General features: G+C 37.2%; 1 protein-coding gene across 7 annotated transcripts in view; it reads right to left on the bottom strand.

The window, feature by feature from the left end:
• Positions 1 to 470: 470 nt before the first annotated feature.
• Positions 471 to 22,014, bottom strand: part of LOC121413583 (rho GTPase-activating protein 20-like) — a 59,394-nt gene continuing 37,850 nt past the window's right edge. For 4 of the 7 annotated variants that reach the window (XM_041606454.1, XM_041606455.1, XM_041606453.1 and 1 more), the window contains 11 exons: positions 20,839 to 20,939; positions 13,972 to 14,199; positions 13,378 to 13,569; positions 11,002 to 11,089; positions 9,182 to 9,329; positions 8,629 to 8,805; positions 8,025 to 8,151; positions 7,341 to 7,563; positions 6,427 to 6,536; positions 5,923 to 6,094; positions 2,442 to 5,480 (listed from right to left, as the gene is read on the bottom strand). In XM_041606454.1, coding sequence (XP_041462388.1) covers positions 3,237 to 5,480; positions 5,923 to 6,094; positions 6,427 to 6,536; positions 7,341 to 7,563; positions 8,025 to 8,151; positions 8,629 to 8,805; positions 9,182 to 9,329; positions 11,002 to 11,089; positions 13,378 to 13,569; positions 13,972 to 14,199; positions 20,839 to 20,939 — 3,810 coding nt within the window. In that variant the 3' untranslated portion in view covers positions 2,442 to 3,236. Of the gene's footprint in view, positions 2,367 to 2,440; positions 5,481 to 5,922; positions 6,095 to 6,426; positions 6,537 to 7,340; positions 7,564 to 8,024; positions 8,152 to 8,628; positions 8,806 to 9,181; positions 9,330 to 11,001; positions 11,090 to 13,377; positions 13,570 to 13,971; positions 14,200 to 20,838; positions 20,940 to 22,014 lie in introns of those variants that run through there. The other 3 variants (XM_041606451.1, XM_041606452.1, XM_041606449.1) reach the window with 2 other exon arrangements.

The following is a 22,014-nucleotide window of genomic DNA, read 5'->3' as shown; positions in this document are numbered from 1 at the left end:
TCATCATCATCATCATCATCATCATTATCATCATCATCACCATCATGATCATCACCATCATCATGACCATCATCATCACTATCATCATCATCATCACTATAATCATTATCACCATCACCATCATCATCATCATCATCATCATCATCACCATCATCACCATCATCACCATCATCACGTTATCATCATTTTATCATCACCACTTTCATCATCATATCCTCATCATTATCATCATCATCATCATCATCATTATCATCACTTTATCATCATCATCATCATCATCATCATCATCATCACCATCATCATTATCATCATCATCACCATCACTGTCATCATCAGCAGCATTATCATCACTTTGATCATCACTACTATAATCAGCATCATATTTTGATCCACCTTTTTCTCTGAACATCATCACCTACTTTACTTACCAGCCATTTTTACTTAGAATAAAAACAATGAGAGAAAAAAAATAATTTTCCATGTTTTTTTAATTACTATTTGCATAAATATGTGAATAAAATACTGGCATAACTTGTGGCATTAATTCTGTACAGATACTTACAAAAAATGTGTTACCACCATGTGGCATCCATGTACAAGGCTATAGAAATAATACAAAAGGGCGCCCTCTACATCAATTCTTTAAACAAATAAGAAAGGATCGAAGCTATACATTGATATGTACAATAGAAAAAACTGTACATATCATGAATGGTGTTATCTGTTACATAACATAATGATCAATGAGTATACAAAGTTGGCTTGGTCATGTTTGATATGAAAAAAATAATTATTGTCTTGAAAATAAGACAAAAGCATAATATTCATTACAAAAAAATTGTCAAAAATCTTTTGTGATGCATGCCAATAGAGTAGCAGATAGTGAAAAAATATTGCATAAGTATTTGTGGTTATAATTTGTACCAGTAACTGTGTATATGTGAGATATTGGTGACAAATAAAATAGATGAAAATATTTCACCTACATCAGTAAACATAAAAATGACAAAAATCACATTCTTATCTTCACTCATTTAAAGATCTAAAATGACAGAGAAATTTCAATTCATTGTACCTAATTTTCACCGAGTAAATTTCAATCAAAGTAGCTGAAAGGCAGGAAAAGAATCACATAATATTGTTCTGAAAAGCAACATGTATTTCGATTCCTCTCTTCACTTGAAATGCATATACACAAAAGTGGTTTTATATTCAACCAGTGAAGCCTCTTGTTGTATGTACAACAGGGCATATTGATAAGTAATTAATAACTTTATGAAGGAGCATGTTCATACAAGTTTGTTGAAGTAATTGAAAGATTGTACATTCAAATCTCAATCTAAAAACAATCCAAACCTTAAATAAAGTATCCGAAAAAGTTTAGTTATTGAAATATCATACATGTATATTGCTTTTCACAAATGGAAGAGTTGTATATAAAGGTCCAATGATTCACTATTTTAAATGAAACAATAACTCTGTTTTGATTTTTCCCTTAAAACAAAAAGCAAAATCACCTTTTTCATGTTTTTAACAAATGTTTAGGATGTAATTTGTATTGGAATCTCTTGTTTGAAAATGATGAATTACGGCATGATATAACAGAGCAGAGCTTTACTTATGTATAAATTTATCATTACATATCAAACATTTCCAAAATCAAAATGAAAAAAAAGAATCTTTATTATGCATCATGAAAAGCTTTTTAAAAATGAATGAGGTAGTTGGTTATCATTTTTTTACACACCTAAAGTAAACTTCCTTAAGAATTTAACATGTCAACATGACATTAAAACATCTACACACTTAACTTCAAGAAACATACAATTACACTGCTATTAAAACGTTCCATGCCAAACCTCTAATGAAGTAATGGATATCAACGATGCCAGACTCGTAAAAAGCAGTACTTTGAGGGAAGAAAACTAAAGCATTTTGGGTGGAAAAATTTTGCATCACAAGTTGTCAAGAATTGAAATGTTGAAATGTCCAATGAATATTGAAACAGTTTTGATGTCCAGTCATAAAAATTTCATTAAAATAAATGTGTGGAGTGTGTCTGACCCCTTTTTGTAGATCATATGAAATACTGCATTAATATTATAACAGAATGTAAAGTCCTTTAGAAACGTTAGAAACACATGAAAACTATTATGGGACTGATTTCACAAAACATATCAAAGAAAAGCTATACTTCTATGAACTAAGTTACTCTCAGTCTCAGCCAATTAAATGATAGCAGCTTGTAAAAGCTTCAAAGTTTTTTTATAATAAAACAGGGTCCTTACAATCAAGGAATAAGATTGAACGTAGAGCTTTTGGTCATCATGTTCTCTCTTCAGACACCAAGGGGCCATTTCATAAAGCTGTTCGTAAGTTAAGAGCGACTTGAAGAACGACTGGTGATCCTTTCATACGCGCTAAACCATCCCCACAGAATATACCATTTACCATAAGAAAGGATCACCAGTTGTTCTTAAAGTCGCTCTTAACTTACAAACAGCTTTATGGAACATCCACCTGAATGCAGCATTTCTTCAATGAATTAATGACATCTAACAATTAAGAATTTGTAATCTTTGTAGAAACAACAAGGTGATAGGGAGAGGCAACATTTTGTTCTACATTAGATTAACCTCCATTTTCTTGTCTGCTGAGTCAGAGAGATATCACTTATTACGTCTTTCAAAGATAAGACTAATCGCTACTCTGACATTGAACATTCTCAGATATTACATAGTAATAAAGAGTTCCTTATCAGCCAAGGTTAGCACACATTCAAAAGTTAAGTGAGATAGTTCATGTTACCCTCGGTTTCATCTTACCATCCATGCTACAGTTCATCCATATGTTACAATAGCAAGACAGAAAGAAGACAGAATATCGGCCGAGACTAGAAGATGAACTAGAGTGTCGGTACCTAGCCAACACATGGTTTATGGAGAATTATGAAGAATTCTACAGTTTTAGGGTAATAAAAAATTCACTCAAAATCAATAAAACGTTATGGCTTTGCTGAATCTACAAGATACAAGTCATGATATACAAATGGACCACATACAACATGAGACATCATTATACAAGTACTAAAACACTTTCATCACAACATTAACATGGAATGGCAACAGTATATTACCTGCTAACCTGAATACATTTGATTCTGATAAAAAAGAATTAGGTGATTCAGTATGACAGACCAAATAACTTGATCAAAGAACATAGTTTCAAGGGATAGATCACACATAGGATTCATCTGTATAATCAATGTTTGCAAGATCGTGAACAGTAATTTTCAAGTCCTTGCCGATCGAGGTCTTCTTTCTTTGCCAATCGGCTCGTGCTTGACTAACTGTTTGCTCATTCCCAGAAACTTTCTTGAGTCCGTTCTTGGCATCCATGTTTGCTTTGGAGCGAGGGGAGGTGAGAGGGGAGGAGGGTGGTTCAGCGCGAGGGTCAGGGAAAGGGAAGTGCAAGGCAGTGCTGCGTCCTGACACAGGGTCAGAAGATTTTGATGAGTTGGTAGGTTCTGGTTGTCTCCTGCCGGGATGGTTACCAGCAGACGTTCTACGAGGGACTTCACCATTATGATGCCGTCTCCTAGGAGGCACAGGTTGGCTCGACCTGCGTGTGTTCTCAGCATTGCGTTGCTGTTGTTTCGTCCGTACCTCATTTCCTGCAGGCTTGGCAGTATCGCTACTGCTACGCTGGACAGATGTAGAAGACCCTTTGCGATTAGTAGCAACGCTATCACTTGATGTACGTCTCACTCCACGACCTTTTCCAGATCCATATCCGTTCCTATAATCACCATTGTCATCACTGGAATCGGTATCAGAGTCCAGAAAAATGATACCTCCAGCTGTGAGATGACGTTTGGGTTTGCCTGGCCTGTCTTCATGCCGGTGCTTGGCAACATTGGCTTCGGCTGATCTCCTTCTGGGACTCTGGTCAGAGGCCACAGTCAACACTTCACTGTCCAGACTCTTTGTGCTTCTCTGGAGGAATGCTCGTCTATTCATGGCTTCTTGATAAGTAGGTGGAGTTGTTCTGGATTGAGACGAGTCTGATTGGGTCTTGCTGACACGTTGCTTTGTGTGCTGCCCAATTGCAATGGAAGGACTGCTGTTGCGTTTCATGGGAGGCGTCCGTTTCTCTGTCTGCTCTTGGTGAGTGGGAAGGCTACGCGGACTCTGCGACAGGGTCGTTGAGCGAGTTGTAGCATCCTTTGGGAAGAATTCCCTCGGAGGAGTGGCTTCTTTGGTTTGTGATGGTCTAGGATGGTGTCTTGGTCGCACCGGCAAAGCATTTGGCCGAGAAGGCAGGCCTCGCGTATCAGAGTTCATAAACATTTTTTTGTAGGTTGGCTGGAAGCCATGCTGTCCCATGTTGGGCCCACCATGAGGTGACAAGCGGCCTGTGTTAGAGCTGGCAGCTTGCAGAGTCTTAGTCATGTCTATCTCAGTCCTTTGGGGTTTCATACCTAGCTTAGTTGAATGCAATCTCTCAGAGGAACTAGAAGATTGTGCATCGCTCATTCTCTCTGATGATGAAGACGACATTGAAGAAGCACTGCGCCGACTGGATGTTAGTCGACGGGGGAATGTTGGGGATCCTGATCCAATGGAAGGAACAGATTGTCTACGTCCATATGAAATAGAATGCACTGGATCTTCTTCTGTAGGAGTTGTAGGCATAGAATTCACACTTTGGGTATTACTTGGAACGAGTCCTTTCTCATTTATTTGCAGACCAGAGCCACTCGCACTGGACTTCCTTGAGTTGGATCGCATATCCTCGGGTAACATCGCATTCAACAAATTTGAAGAACAATCCCTGTTCAGATCCTTGATCAATTTCAGTGTGTCCTCGCTAAGGTTATACGACTCCTGATCAGAGATTTCTGGACTATTGTCTGCAGTATTGTTTGCCGAGCTTGCAAGCAAAGCCATACGATGCCTTGCTGCTTCCTTAGAGATGGGGGCAGGCTCAGAACCCCTCCTCTGCCTCCAGAACAAATCATCGCTAAATTGTGCGGAAATCTTAGCCGGTCTCCCGCTTGCATTGGGTACCACACTCAATTTTTCTTTGGAATCCATGCCAGAGTCTGTCGTATCTGTATTATCAGAGTCAGGGTATAACTGATTATCACTGGATGTAATGCCAGAATCCCGGCTCAGAGTTGATGGTGATAGCACTGGTGTGTTTCCATAGGTCCATTTGTGGATGGCCCCATTGGGCTCTTGTTCATTGTCATTAGCAAAGAACTCTTTCTCAATACTGTCCAGAGAAGAGTCATCACGCTTGATGAATGGCGACACCTCGTTCATACTATCAGAGTCACCACTAGAGTCATGTCTCCTTCGCTCTGTTGCCTGGACGGGTGGTTCTCCAAAGAGTGTCAAGACATCATCACCAAACACTTCCTTCACATTGTCAATGATGAACTCCACCACTGCTGGGATCTTCTTAGTGGCCATAGCCTGTAAAAAGGAAATGAAGGATGAATGATTTAATAATCAAACCACATCTAGTCATTCACACCTTAGTGGTACAATATGACATTGAAATTGACATGGATATTATAAAATGAAATATGCAATGACTTCACTGCATATTTTAAGGGAATTACCAGTTTTCTATGAAAACATGAGAAAAACAGTCTTTCCTACTAAGTGTTGCATTGAACAATTTTTTCAACTTTTATAAGGAAAAAAATAAGACAGAGGGAGTTCAAATACCTGTGGTGATACCATAAAACAAGGGTATTTATGAAGATTTTTTTTTCAAGGATGGAGAGTAAAACCTCATGTCCACAAATATTAAAAATATTAGTATTACCTACATTCTGCAGCAATTGCAACAAAAGAAATCACTTAAGGATAACATAGATATATATCAAGCTGAAGAGGATTGCATACACACCTGAGTTGCAGGGCCAGCATTGGCTGGAGGCCAGAGCATGCTTGGTGCAACACAGATTGACAGGTTGTAGCTGTTCATGTTGTTCTCATCCATATGGAGGGAAACGTAGTACAAAACGTTGAACAGGTGTCGCAGCAACACCTGGTTGATATCCAACAGTTGATCCAGCAAGCTGCAATAAAGATGAGTGATACATTAGCATCACAATATATGATCATTATAACACCTCTGTCATGGCTTACATTATATGCTATTCCCCAAAGAAAACATATCCTCACTGAGTATACATCAAGTATGAATGCATTGAGAACAAGCAAGAAAGCAGCCATATGCATTTGAAATCATTCATTCTGGCTCTGAATATTGCGCCTTAACACACCATTAGTGTGATTACGGCAGGTTCATTGAATCACACCCCTGGAATTCAAAATGGTATGATCCTCTGCTGGTGCAAGACCATTCACCAGGTTGAATCCATTATAGTTCATGGGGGTTTCAACTCACCTTTTGATGGCTTGAAGCTTCTCTTCCTTGTCAGCAATATCTATGGTGCTGATCCATTCCTCACACTGACTACACACCAGTAGACTGTCTGGAAGACTACGTAGGAAGTCCTGTTAAAGAGACAATAGAATCAAAAGATGAATTAAACTATAACAATTTGTTTGCTGAAATGCATTCAAGATATTATGTACCCAAATCATTTAGAAATCTAACAAATTTTTGTTGTTGATTCATAAGGTCACAGTTACATGTTAATGTTGATGATAATTATAAAGAAAACAGAAGTATTCTCTTAATCATGTGCTAATGCAGCAGTCTGAACTACCACAGCAATCCAAGTCAAAGTGACCTATTTAAGATTTTCATGTGACCTTTCATGACCGCTCACTAAAATCTGTCATTCTCTTTCCTATTCAAATCAAATTAAGAACAAATTGTGACCCCTTCCTGCCCCCTCCCTAATCAAGAGTAGGGCCTACCCAACCAGCTGATGCTTGGGAAGGAAATTATGAAGACTCATAGGAAATGTCCATAGGAAGTTGGTAAATCTGATGGACAAATACGAGCCTATGACTGGCAAGGCACCAAAATCAGCTGTCTCTTACAAATAGATGTAATTGCTCTTTTATGTACACATGTGTAGAGGCACTCACAACACATAATGCAATATACAATCGTGGTCCCTTTTCTAAGTTTGTAGGCAAAGTGATAAATACCATGGAAACCTTGATTTTGATTGGCTGTTGAAGTGTCGTTTTGGGGTATTTATCATCATGGAATAGTTAGTATCATAATTTCTATCTAATTGGTCAGTTGCCATAAATGTTGATGGAAAGAACCATTACTGAAATGTTCTAAATTTCTGGATCGTCAGCCCTGAAATATCTGTGGCATTGTGACAAGTGGAAGCATACCTTGAGGACAGACGCAGCGACGTGGACGGACACATCATCCAGACTGCACTGCTCCCCGGCATCGAGGGCCTCCCGCAGCTCACGGCACACCCTGGCGTTGGCGGACTTTCTGAAGATCCCCGTCACGAATGGAGCCTGGTGGTAGAGGGTGGTCAGGAGATCCAGGATGGGCTTGGGAAGGGTGTTCTCGGGACATACCATGCTCAATGGAAGACCAAATAACCTGGGTGGAGAGGAATGGGGGCGAAATCAGAAGAGGATTGTGGTTACTTCTTACCATACTTCAGTCATTGATAATCATCATGAATCATGTAGCATGTTAAAAACACTAACACATCAAAGCATGTGGAATTTAGAGATATTGGGGGAGAGAATGAAGGAAAAGAGGTAAAGGAGGAGGGGAGAAAGAGTAAACGAGGGGGAGGGGGAGAAGATAGTGGTGGTGGTGGAGGAAGAGGGGGAGAGATAAACAGGCAGGGAATGGGAAAAATGGAGGGAAAGAGAGAAGGAAAGAGAGAGAGAAATAGGGAAAGGGTAAGGTAAAGAGAAAGAAGGAAAGAGGGAAGTGAAGAAGAGAGAGAGGGAGAAGAAATTGAAGGGAGAGAATGAGCTGGAAGTGGAAGGGGACGTGAAATAGGAGGGAGAGTGGAGGGGGAGGGGTGAGAAGTTGAGATGTGATCTTACCTTGCATGGGGTGATAGTGGAGATGATCCCGGTGATGACCCATCTTTGTTTGAGATACTCCTCTTGAATGAGAGCTTGAAAGGAGACTTACGCCCTTTCTTCAGTCTTCTCTGGATAGCTGAGGAATCTAGAGGAGGGAAAATAAATGGTTAAACTGGTAAACCACCTTCCCAACTACATCACCATCATCATAACTGTATTAAAATCATGCTGAGAATTCAAGACTTGATCAATAATATGTTTCTTCAAAAGAAAAATGCAAAGCCTGGCTACTTTGAATTCCATTGAACTTCATATTAAAAAACTTCTGATCTACAGGAAAATTAATTTCAGGACAAAGTTCTCTAATAAGGCCATCAAATGAAATGGTTTTGGAGCCCATCATAGTCATTTACAACCCTATATCAAGAACAGGATCCAGGATTCTGGAGGCTGTTTCACAAAATACCAAAGAGCGACTTATTGATGACTTCAAAGTAACACATGGCCTCTGTCCATAAACTCTGATGATGTCAGATACATCACTTGTAACTATGAATCTAAGTGCAATGCTACACCACACTCATCTCTTTATGAAACCACCCCTTTGGTCCAGGACACCTACCGATTCCTCCTGTAGCAGTCTTTCCTTTCCTCCTGATGATAAATTGACATTGATGTTCTCTGAGTTCGTTCTCAGCTGATGATAGGTGGTCCATCTCGGTACTGAAGACCACATCACTTGGTTTGTCTTGGGCATCTCGAATGTGACTCATCTTGATTGCATAAGGATACTCGTGACCTGAAAAATTAGCAAGTAACTTTTGTAAATTTTCACCAAAAATATAAGATCTTCATCAATTACAAGCATACAAACTTCACAACCAATTCTATAACACGAAACATTTTACTTCTCGATTCTATAGCTTTAGAAAAATGGTTGATTCTGTACCTCAAAACCTCATTTATTTTAATATAAATTACTCAGCGATTAAATATCTTCATATCAAGCATGAGATATGTGATCTGAATAAATGGATCTTTAAATTCTAAGGGAAGGGGGGAATTCATATGAAGCTTTAGAAAATGCCATCCACTGTAATTAAGACACTGCATTAGGAAGTTAAGCAGAATGGATGATTGGAGAGGGAAGGGAATGAAACATGGAGTCATCTTACCTATGAGTGGATAGAGAGAATCTTCCCGGCCTGACTGTACCCAGAGTTGGAAATCATTTCTTGCTTCTTCTGGCATACCAAACTCCTGCATGGCCATATCCAGCAGGTCGCTGGAATGTTGGTGGTTGCCGATTTGTAAGGTTTTGGACTGGGGAAGAAAAGAAAGATACATCAAAGATCCAGTACAACCAATAGCTAAAACAACATCCTGATAAGTAATCAGTAATGAGATACGATTACATACAATTACTTGCAACTCATCATTGACTTGCCATAGACATATGATTGATATCAATTCTTCTATGTCAAGGGGCACTGACCAGGTTGAACTAATTTTTGTACAGAAGAAAATAACATTTCAAATGATGGAAATGGTTCCAAAGATGTCAGAAAACAATACTAGTAACATGTAAGAAAATACTTGCCCATTTTGAATGATATGAAGAACAATCCAGACAAAATCAATTATAGATCTAATTTTCCTGTAAGAACTTCTTTCGAATATGCCACTACTTTAATTTTGCTGTGAACATGTGCCAGCAAACAGCGACAGAACTTCAAGTCTGTGTTGACCAAATAGGGCTTGTATTAGAATGACAGCCAATTAAACTTCTATCCAACGATACACAGCTTTCCCTCAACGCCAAAGCGGAAGCCCAGATAATCATCAAAGATGACATCATCAGGGGCTGAAACTCATAGTTTGGTCTACGAGTTCCTCCCGCAGGAGACAAGACACTGAGCTATGTTAGTTATATTATTTTGCCTGAGTATAATCATATATGTATTTAGGATTTTTTCAATTCATCAATGTGTTAGGCATTCCTCTTATGCTTTACAAATCTAAAAGACCTCTCATAAGAACATTCAATTATTTCAAAACAGAGAATGAATGACTTGCTTAAACTTTCAAGTAGATATCCCTTTTAAATGTTGTCACTTTACAAAAAAAGCTAAAAATTATATGAAATCACATCCTACAGCTCAACAAGGAAAAAAAAAACATTTCTGATGATACATACATTTAATTACTAATATCTTTTGCAAGGGCAACACAGAAGTACATGATACTCAGTGGGCAATTTGTGTGATGATGATGGTGACTCTTTAGCCCATTAGTCACTGTCTAAGACGTAGTAGATCTTACTACTACCAGACTAAGATCAGTGGGGGAGGTTCGCTGACGTAATCCAATAGGGAAGTGGTCTGGCAGGTGAGGAGTATTGATTCTTTGAATATTTTGAGGGTGTTTTCAGAGAAGGTTGACGTACTAGTAAATTAATATTTCCTGTCTATCACTCAGGCATGATCAATTCTTCATACCTATCATGGTTGCTTCTATGTTGCATAATACGCATTGGTGACATTTTTATTGTTGTTGGTTCCTGTTCAATTTGTATTTGATTTAATACACTCAAACACATGTATTCTATTTATTTATTAATCACTTTAAGTAATATTTTAATAAATCACTTCTTTATTTCTGTATTAATGAATTATCTAAACTACTTAAGTATTCAATACTAATTTCACTCAAGTTAATTATTTATGAATCCTTTGTTTATTTTTGATTTGTTCATTATTCCCTCATTCTTTATCCTTTCATTCATTTCTTTTAAATCAAAATTTAATTATGTATCATTTTTTCTTCATATTATCTATTCAATCATTTATTTATTCACCCAATACATAATTGTTATCAATCATTTTTTTTTTCATAAGAGGAGTAAAAAGTATACAATGTCATTCTTCCTCCAAACCCTCTCATGAATTGGTCAATAAGCCTGGTAGATCTGTTGCCAATCCTAGTTAATTCTTACCGGAAATGCGGAGTACTCCTGATCTCTGTTGAGTACCCTGACTTGAACAGACTTTCCTTCGTCTTCCTTCCGCTTCACTTCAATGTGCCTACAATCATGAATGAAAAAAAATAAATAAAAGTACAGCAATTTTATTATTTACAGTCTACTGAAATTCTTTCACTTGACTAATAAATGAAAACATAGAAACAGAAAGCTATCAAACTTGACCATTGAGTCGAAAGTGATGTTTATGTTGTTGCTGAAACGAGAAAAACAAAATTTAAAGAAAATGGCGGATAACTTTTTTAAGGTACTATGAAATCAGGGTTAACTGCTCTGATACAACATAAAGTTGTTTCTTCCCATATTTACATATCTCAACCGTGAAAACAGTCCACATATTGCTGTTCCCATCAGTTTTGTAATATATATATTAAGAATAAGTGCCATTTAACAGAGACACAGGGAGAAAATGCACCAAAATTCCATTATTTGCTACATATTCTAACAAGTGGCGGATAAAATATGGTACCCATTATAATTCCGGGGCTCTTGGTATCCATCTTAAATCACAAGTCCAAATTGGTTGCTAATACAACCCTAGTCTAGGGAGAGCTGAGTGTTTGATGTGTGGGGTGAAGGTTAGTTCATATCTGTCAAGTTTAAAGTCTCGGGAGATGAAACTTAGAGGGAACTCTAACAAGAACTAAGCCAAAAACAAATCTCAAAACTTCCTTGATATTTCCCCCCTTTTCCTCCAAAGTTATGTTTCTGTTAAATTTGTAGAGACACTGGTAGATATTTTGTGAGGTATGAGTTTGAGATCTTCCACATGAAGTCTTGCTCTTCCCAGAAGGTTTAGAAAATCCTTGGAGATAATTATCTAATGTGTAACATGTTTTTACTAATTCATTTATGAGATTCTTTATTATAACCAAAAGCATTGTATATATATATAGATATATATATATATGGATGGTGCTGAATATCAACAGAGAAAAAATTCCATGTTGATGAAAAACAATTGTAACTTTAATGTATCAAAGGGAAAAAGAAAAAGCACAGAAAAGCTGTAGTTTAATTAGAAGAATTGCCAACAAAAAGAATGATGATTTCAGAAGGCTGTAAATGCTTTCAATAGGGCTTTTAAATCTGCAGGAAATAATGGATACTTTAGATAGAGTGGGAACATTTCTAAATAAAGGTTTAAACAGGAATGGTCCTCATACACTTCTACATGTGACAGTTTTCAATGACAAGGAGAAACACCCCTTTAAATAAGGCCAGGGATACAGAATTATCCTATTGAAACTCTGGAGACGATTCAAGTAACGTTTATCTGAACGTGGCCCACCATACTGATGTAATTTGTTGCGTGTGTGTGGGGTGGTTTGTAACACGATCCGGTGTGAACAGATCCAATCAACCAATAGAATGTTTTCTCTTATTTGATTTTATGAAGAACGTCAATGCTGCCGCCGTGTAAACGAGAGCTGGATCGGAAGTGACATAATGACATTTGGTTTTCAATCCAATTGTGAGTCCGACTGTCTCTCTATATGTTCAACTCAAACAGACCTCCCGATAACCCGTCCTAAACAAATCCACCTCACTTTTTAATCAAATAAACATCATAAGTCAAAGAAGTATTTATTATCTCTCCATCTGGCATTCCCCTTGAAATATAGGAACATGGGTCTCTTCGATGAAACCACGTTAGTGAATTGAATTGATTCCAATTTGAACAGTACCCTTGAAGATTACTGAAAGACATCGATTACAGACAGACATGAAAGCATTGAGACGCTCGGATAGGGAGAAATTTTTTGAAGAGGAACTGGCGTGTCCTTGAGGATGTGTATTCTATACTATTCATTTGTTGACTATAACACTCAAAGGTATTGAGTACCACTCTAGAATGGCACCAGAAACCTCTTTGAGGGGGGGGGGGAGATCTCACTTTACACAACCAGCATCAACCTTATGTATCCTCATGAAAGAATAAACTATAACATTGTACAGTGCTCTCTTTATAGACATCAAGATACCAAACAATGTCAATCTGAAAGAAATTGCAATGGGGATCTACTGAAAATTGGTCTACAGTTGCTATCCTATCCTACAACAATTATGAACTTTACCCCAAACTAACCCAAATACCTACTCCAATTCCAAAACCTGAATGAAACACTGGAACATTGAAAAAAATCCTAGCATCACTTTGAACTTTAAACCCTAAAGATAACTAACTCTCAGTTTTATATTCATACCAGATTCCCATGACCTAACCAACGCTGAAATTCTTACACCCAACCATCAGATTGTACATGTTTGTAGCACTGTCCAACATGAAGTGAGTCATGTTCAAGAAAAGAAAAAAAGAGGATTTCTTACGTGCTAAGTTTCTGCCACCAGAGCTCCCTCTCCTGATTGGATGCGAACGTGAGCACCACGTTGTTTGTTGGCCAACCCAAGACGAACGAACAGTCATGTGATTTGATGACCTCACTGACCTCGTCGATACAGGTGTTAAGCCAGAGTTCCCCAACTCTTAACCTGTGTTTCAGTCTCAACGAAGTAGCTGACCTGAGAAGGGTAAAAGGGAAGTACATGAATCATGATGAACATGGATTCAAGACTTTATGAATGTCAACAGAATGGAAAATAATGAGAAAATCATCATTCCCTAACACAGTCATGGCAGGCTAAGCAGTGTATAGTTGCATAATTTAAAATGACATTTAAAAGAAAAAATCTTGCCTTTCTTGACTAGTCAGCTAACAGTAGATAGGCCTACAGATCTACAGTATCCAGTAGAGATTCTGCTATAGGCTGCACTGCTGTTCCCTGAGAGAACACAGAGTCACCTTTTTCTTTTGAATTCTCAATTTTTCTTTATTTTCCATTGACCCTATTTGCTAACTCGGTCCTTTAAATAATAACAGTCGTTGGAAATTGTCTAGATTTTCTAAAAGAGACCACGCTTACTTTGGTTTAGCGATGAGCAGCGTATCGTTCATGAGCACCAGGTATCTGTTCTGGATCTGTGGTCCAACAGAGATTTGAACGGGTCCTTCCATGATGTAGAGCCTCTTACAGGGCGGTGCTTCCGATGTAGGAGACGGGATATCCCTGGACCCAACACTGGGGAGGTTGAGACTGGCGGACAGGGAGCCAAGTTCTAGCATGCTGCCTTCAGGGCTGTTGTTGTTATTGCTGTAGATGATGGGGGGAAGAGAGAAATTGTAAAATCAAGATATAGTGAATGAGTTAATGAAACACATTTTTGTTTAATATGGAAACAGCATTTTACAACTGCACACAATATAAAGAATGGGCAAAAATTCTTCCTTCAATTATTGCCCATAATATCTTGAATATCATGTATTTAACATTTCACACAAAGCAATCTTTTTTTATCATCATTATCTCACGTAGGCCTACAGAATTTATGTTTCCACGATACAAGGCCAGACCATCAGGACATCACATTACTACGTTACATAATTACAGAGACCTGTAGTCTGTACAGTATAGGAGGCAAAGATATTCATTTCTAAGTTCTGTAAGGAGATGTAAAAGAAGGTTGAAGGGGTGCAGTAACTTAAAGCAAGACCACCATACAGGTGACCAGAGGGGTGCGAGACGGAGGGCTTGGTAGCCGAGGGGTGCGAGTGTTTAACCCTATCTGGGCCAGCTATGGAGTTTGGTTTGGATACGGGTTGAGTGACACGGGTAAACATGCCAAGTGGTCGCCGGAGGGGGGCTGGTGATGAGGGAGGAAGGCTTGGGCTACAGGCAAGGCTGTTGTCTTGGCTCTATTTGTACAGGAAGACAAGAATACAGGGATGGGTAGTGTACTGGTGGGAGAATAAGGTTCCAGTAATAAGACATCCCCCCTCCCCATGAAAAAATATAGGCCATAACTAGGGTGCTATGGGAAAGTATTTTGAATAACTCCTTGGATAAAAGGAAGAAATAAAAAGAGAAAGAAACTTGACATGTAAAAAAATTTGCAACATAATTTCAAAATAGAGATTTTTTTTTTTTGGGGGGGGGGTAATGGTGAGAAAAATATCATAGTAAAAATTTGAGTCTACAAGGGTGTAAGAAAAAAAAAGAACATTGGCATGATTTGAAATGAATTCAGATTGCATGGTTTGTAAATCTATTGCAACATATTTTTGATGAATCATTTGGGAAATGAATAACTCCAGAGGCCTGATGCATATCTCCTATGAGCATGAGTAACATCTCAAACTATGTTATTACTTCTTAGTAACTTGTTGAAATGTCTAATCATCCATTGTTTTCAGGCCACACACTCCATTGCACTCACATTTTCCAAGAAAAGTTCTGGTGAATCCAAAATATGATTACGGGTAACCAAGAAAAAACTTGGAAGAAGAAGAAAGTGGGGTAGGTCTTTGAGGTGATGGCGGTTACTGACAAGTATCAAATGGAAGATGAAGACAAATATTGTCCGTGCCACTTCACAGTGGGACTTGTCTAAAAGAATGGAAGATGTATTCTGTTTTAGGAATCAGACAGGGTATTTCTGGCTGACCCCTGTTAACCTTTTTCATTTGCAAAGAATGGCTGAAGGCCGCAAACTGTCAAGTATGACCGATTTTTACCTTTTTACGGTTGAATGTAAGGTATAATGCTTCAGACACCACAAGAATGTGTGAACATTACATATCTTTCTCTTTCATTCAACTTGACTTTCTCTCTTTGTCTCATGTTTTCTTCCTCCTCCTCCCCCCCCTCTCTCTCAAAGTCTCATTCATATTCTTCACAACTTGTCCACTTTTCTCCATCCATTCCATTTCAGAAGAACCAAAAATACTTCATACAATATAAAAAGACTCATTTGCAATGAAGTTCTGTTCTTAAAAACTACAAATCTTTCCTTGCGATCACATGAACAGTCTCATATGCAATGTGGCAACCAGCCCTACCACTCAAAAGCTTTGATTCGGAGCTGAAAGAGGATGACTCGCTCCAATGAGGAGCAGTATCTGTGTGACTTTAGAAGATCAAAAGGTCAGTGATTGGTATGCTGGTGGATAGCAACCATCTTTCACACACTACCCATATGATGAGAAACCCCCTGACCATAAACACAAGAAGTGGTGGTAAAAAAAATGAAAGGGAAAGAGTAGGCCTATACTTCATAGCTTTGAAAATAAATAGTCAACTTGAGGACCATTTTTTTAACTTTCAGAGTTCAAGCATAAAGTAAAATGTGGTTTGGGTTGCAATTTCCCATTTAGTTATCAAAATCAACCAAAAAAACATAACATGGATGCTATATTGACCAAAAGAACACATAGACCCAATGGATATGAAAAGCATATTTGCTGGTCCTTTATCATTTGATATAAATTTAGTTGACAATAAACTGAATAAAGGTGTCCTACATTTACATGTACATTGCAATGTTGACAAAAATTACCATCACTTCCTCTTTGAAATGTGATATTTTTTTGGTGCTCTCAACAACTTGTATCACGGCAGGTGCCAAGTGCTATCCCATCATGCATAGCAGCATGTCTGACGGCACCACACCGATAACCCAGCATGCCTGAAAATATTTTTATGGACTCCCTATCAATTTGAGCGATATCTCCAACACCTTAGCGGCATAAATATTTCATGACTTGGGAAAGAAGTTCAGATTTCAAAGTTCTTTTATGATTTCCAACAACCATAACAGGAAGTATCCAACTGATAGCTGAATAAACATGAAAAATGTTAGTCATGTAGGCCTACACATTGGAATAAAAAACAGGGCCTATGTGCACAAGTTTTACTGTTTTTGAAATGGGTTTCACCAAATGAAAGCAACTTCAAACAGCCCTGGGCCATATATATAATATTTTTGTTTAGATAACTAAATAACATGTTGAAAGTACATGTATTTACCTTCGATGTCTCTTGATATAATCCTTTGACATGGTGAACAATATATGTCCAGCAAGCACAGACAATAATCAATTCATTTTAATTGCAAGGGCGCCCTCTGTGGTGAGATGTGACGAGGATCGCATGATACACAATCCCATAGGTTACATGGTTTCGAAAATAAGCTGTATTGATACACTCACTAGCCACTTGCACTTGAGACTTGTAACTTTATTGGACGATCGGTGTCGCACAAGACATTGCTATTGTTAGGTACCATAAACTCATTTCCCTTCGACCATCTTCCACACAGCCCGTGATCACATAATATTTTCACAGAAGATAGAGTAGAATCAATAATGATGAAGTTCTCCAGTTGTAGCTGTTTATCCTTGTTTTCAAGTATGACTCTCCACAAGAATCTCTAAATATGCACATTCTGGAGGTAAACACAGAACTGGTATTCCAAACTTCCCCAATAACAGTCACAATAGCCTAATGACGTAAATTTCTTATGGTGTAGTCCAAAATTATTCTTTAATTTGTTTATAAATAAAGAAGTCTTTTGGTGAGTTTTCAGAAGACCTGCAGTTGCACAGTGACAAAACACATTTCCTGCTTATAAATACACTGCAAACCTAAATGCATGAATCCACCAAACTGCAATGACAGATTTTTCCTTTTTAATTGGTAAAATATAAAAAAATCACATTTACAGGGTTTTTTCTGTACAGTTCCGACAATACAACTCCGTTCTTCTCGCCCGATTACGCTTCATTTATCTCTTATGTTTCTCTCTCTCTCTCCCTCTCTTCCCCATTTTGTTTTGTATTCTTTTATAGTATTCATGACATCACTATTCCGCTCCATCAATCATGGGTTTTATTCTGCCCATACACACAGTCAGGCCGATTTCAAAAGCAGCAGGTAAAAAAAAGACGGGAGAAAGAAGTTATTTTTCTGCCATCGTTGTATTGACAGTTCCTGGCAACATTCTGCACTGTCACGATGATAGCAAGAGGTGACAACAGTGACACACATCACAACAACATTCCCGACAAATCAGTGAAAGATCTAATAAATTCATAATTGGATACATGCCAGTATTGGTTACCATGCCAATTGATGATCTTACCATCGTTATTCAGTGGTAGTATTTACACTGAAAGGGACGGGTAATACTTAAAAAATCTGCATGTTCCAATTGAACAACCTTTAGGCCTATTGTTATTTTCAAAAACTTGATAAAGATATATCAGGAATCTTTAGTAAAGACTTTAGCACAAACAAAAATTATAATAGCAAAATGAAATCCATTCATAATAGAATTTAACATTTTAATTCTGAAATGTTTTCTTAAGAACAGGCCTATATAATGAGCATAATAAAATAAAGTCATGCTTATAGTCAATGCAGTTCAGGATCATTTGTTCACAGATAATAATGAAGTACTCCATTTTTATTTCATATGGCAATACAGCCATTCTGGGCCACAAGATCAGTAGGGCCTACATGGAATTGAGTTGATCGAGTAGAGAATGCAACAATAGCAACTTTTAAAACAGATCTGAAATGAAAGATATGTAGGTCATCTCATAGCCATCTGTCATAGAGAGTGGGTCAGATACAATGACAAAAATAGACAAAAATTCATATTTGTCCCAGTTTTCCTCATCTTTGTGAAGAAATTGTGACAGTTCACGCGAAGGTTCGAGCTCAAGGGTGATCGGTAGGAAAGAAATACACTAAAATGACCCAAACGATAATTGCTCAAAATATTGCAGTTGGAAATGTGATACCCTGAATTTTGATATTTCATATTCCTTCTCATCTATAAAGGAATGCTTGTTTATTACTTTCCTATCACTCACTGATACAAGATTCACAGCATGAATCATATTGCTTGAAGGAGCAAAGGTAGGTTGAAACCACCAGTGGCATCCCTCATTAGAAGAACTTCTGTCAACAAATTTCTATCACTTTCTATTACTTCAAGCAAAATCTCAGATATGTCTATTGAATGCTTCAAATGCCGAATTGATAATACTATACCAATTCAATTATTGGGGTAAAATCATTGCATTTTAGGCAGTTTGTAAGCACAGCATTTCAAGTATGACTGATATTGGTCTTGATAGATTATTAACAAAGGCACCAAAGCTATCTTGAACTTAAAAACAAAGGAAAAAGATGAATCACCTATTTGATATTTGAGTTTATTTTATCCAAACAAAAAGCCCGGTAACAATGCCTAAAAGTACAGACACCTTCATGTTTACATATTCAAACAGAAACATTCTTTAATATCTGAAGAACTTAATATCAAATCCCAGTAACAAAGCATGACAAAAAGAACCCTCAGGCTGTACCAGTATTAAAGCCTTTCATCAAGTTCATGTAATTTGTTTTATACATTTTTTTGTTCTGTACTCTTCAAAACCCTGCACAAATATCCCGTGGTTGTTTTTCTACAATTTTTGTTTTCTTATGTTCAGGCGCTGCCTGATCGTGTTAAGACGACGCGGATTATTGTGTGACTTTGCTCGGCTCTGCCACGGTCATGACTGCGGCACAAACTTGCAACATTCTTGTGGTTGAATGGGAAAAATATGAACAGAAAAGGAGCCATTCTTTGAAGGGGGTATATTGGAGATCCTGTTGTGCAGTTTTGAAGGGGCTTTGGGCTGGCATACTTGTACACCTTTTCAGTGATACTCAATGGAAATATAAAAACATGTTTTTGAAAAACATGTACTTGTGAAAATTAGAAGAATATAAATTTACTGTCAGAGGGAATATTTGAAATAGCATGGATTTACACTACACAGGGAAGACAGCAAATACTATCACACTGAAAGGCAGATATTGAGCACAATAGTGATTATTATTCTCATCAAAACCCATTCCCAGGTACCAAAGTGGAATGTTTTTGTTGCTTTTATTAGAATTTTTGTTTATGTTTTTCACCTCTATGAAAGAGCTGGAGGGTTGACAGAGAGGGTAATGGCTTTCTAAAGGCCTCATGAGTTCCACATTTCAAAAATAGTATCTTCTCGCTTTCATTGTCTAGGTCAAGGCCTTGATAGCCTGGTAAATGTATGACCAACACCTATTTCCATAATTACCACAATCAATTGAAATCAGAAATACATCTTTTTTTTCTTCATCTGCAAGTTACTTTATATCATCCATGATCACATTAAATGCATACAATTATGCTTCTAAACTGTGATAATAGGGTTGTAGCTTGAACTTAAGATTAAACAATCTTTTAAAACCCCCAGTTCCAGGCCAGAAATGTCACTAAATTGCACACAACATCAGTGTCAACTTGTATACATGTAGCATAGGCCCTATTTAAAGCTTGCTACCTGGTCCCTGGGTAAAATGACAGACTATCAACATCTGAAAATGAACACCAGGGAAAGATAAATAGCAAAGAATCTTGTTTATCTATATTGATCCCTATAACCCCTGCAGGCACGCAATCATCAATAATCATACATATCTCTATTTGAAGAGTAGCTCTTTGGCACTAACCAGCCGCCTTGGATTTGCAAATAGTTATCAGGGAGTCTTGATTATGAGGAACCACATGACAATCTGCACGATTTAATGCTACTACACTGTTTGTAGTGGTCACATATTATTATCAATAAATTTTCCTTTTTTTATGACAGGGAATTATATGCAATCATTTTCACATTCTGTCAAGATGGTCTTGTTAGGAAATTTCTTTCTGTGTAAAGATATTTCTGTCAATTCTAAAGAACCTGAAATAATATGATAAAGAAAGAAAAATTGGAGGCCGCTAAAGAGGGAGGGGGGAGGACAATGATCATCTTGAGGGGTCGCATAAGAAAAGACCTAGAGTGTAACCCCCCTCTCTTAAAAAAAAGTTGTAAGTAAAAGATAAATCAATCTAGAATCTACTGATATGCAAATTACCTCTTATCCTGTATTGTCTTGAGTTTTGATGAGGTGGTCAATGCACTCTTGATGACCGTTACAGGGGCTGACCGCCGCCTCGTAGACAAGGCCTTGAATTTCTGTATATATAAAATATAATGGGAAAGAAAATTAAAAACATGATATATCAAAACAGGATTTACAAAATGATGTATGACGCATGAAAGAAAAAATGATTTCAAAGGACAAACAGTAAGGGATCGTTACTATCCTTTAATGGAAATAGATTTACTTTTTTTCCTATTACACATCTAGATAAACATTCATCTATTTATGTAATTTAATGTTTATCTAGATAAACATTCACATTCAAAGAAGAACCAAATGACAAAACGTATCCAAACATAATACAAAAGAAAATGTCCCTGATTAAGTATATTATAATGTGAACATGATCTAGTAGGTATCACTATGATGATATTCCCTCATTCTAAGTTAACATTTATAAAAGATATGATACAATGGCAGAACATCAACCCACACAATCAGTCATTGAAAAAAAACGACTCTGCTTTATCAATGAATTGTTAAAAAAGACTTTTCTAAGAGGTAACAATTATTTTCACAATATTTTGTAGATTTTGGCAGTGCTATGCCCTTGCCAACTTTCTTTAAGAAATATTTATCTTAGCTGATAATAAGACTGAAGATCTTTATTGATGTACTTTGATCTAATACCTTTAAAGAACTTGTATTTTAAACAAATATATCATTCCACAGTCCACACCACATACTGTGCAATAACACCTAACATGAAGGGCAAGATCCTAGAATATCTTTGTTGTAAAAATCACTCTCAAGTTCACACTTCAACTTCACTGAGAAGAATAGTATCATTTATACAAAGGAAAGAGAAAAAAAATGTCTCTCATATCAAAGTCTTACAATGTTGTTGAATTTTTTACTATTCAGGTTAAAAATACACATCAGGTTAAGATGATGACAAATGTAGGCATTTAATACATGAACTTGATGCTCCAAATAACAGAGAAAAGTAAACAATATTCATAAATGTGTTACTTCAGTACAATATGACAGCTATGAATTATTCTGGCTGATTCAAGAAAATATTATTACAATGTAGCTTACCCAGATATGTACAAACTGCTCTAACATTCTCAATGAATTTGAAGGGCTACCAATTGCAATGAATTT

The sequence above is a fragment of the Lytechinus variegatus genome, chromosome 4 (assembly GCF_018143015.1).
Source record: "Lytechinus variegatus isolate NC3 chromosome 4, Lvar_3.0, whole genome shotgun sequence".
Classification (NCBI taxonomy): Eukaryota; Metazoa; Echinodermata; class Echinoidea; order Temnopleuroida; family Toxopneustidae; genus Lytechinus; species Lytechinus variegatus.
This window is presented reverse-complemented; position numbering and strand designations above follow the sequence as displayed.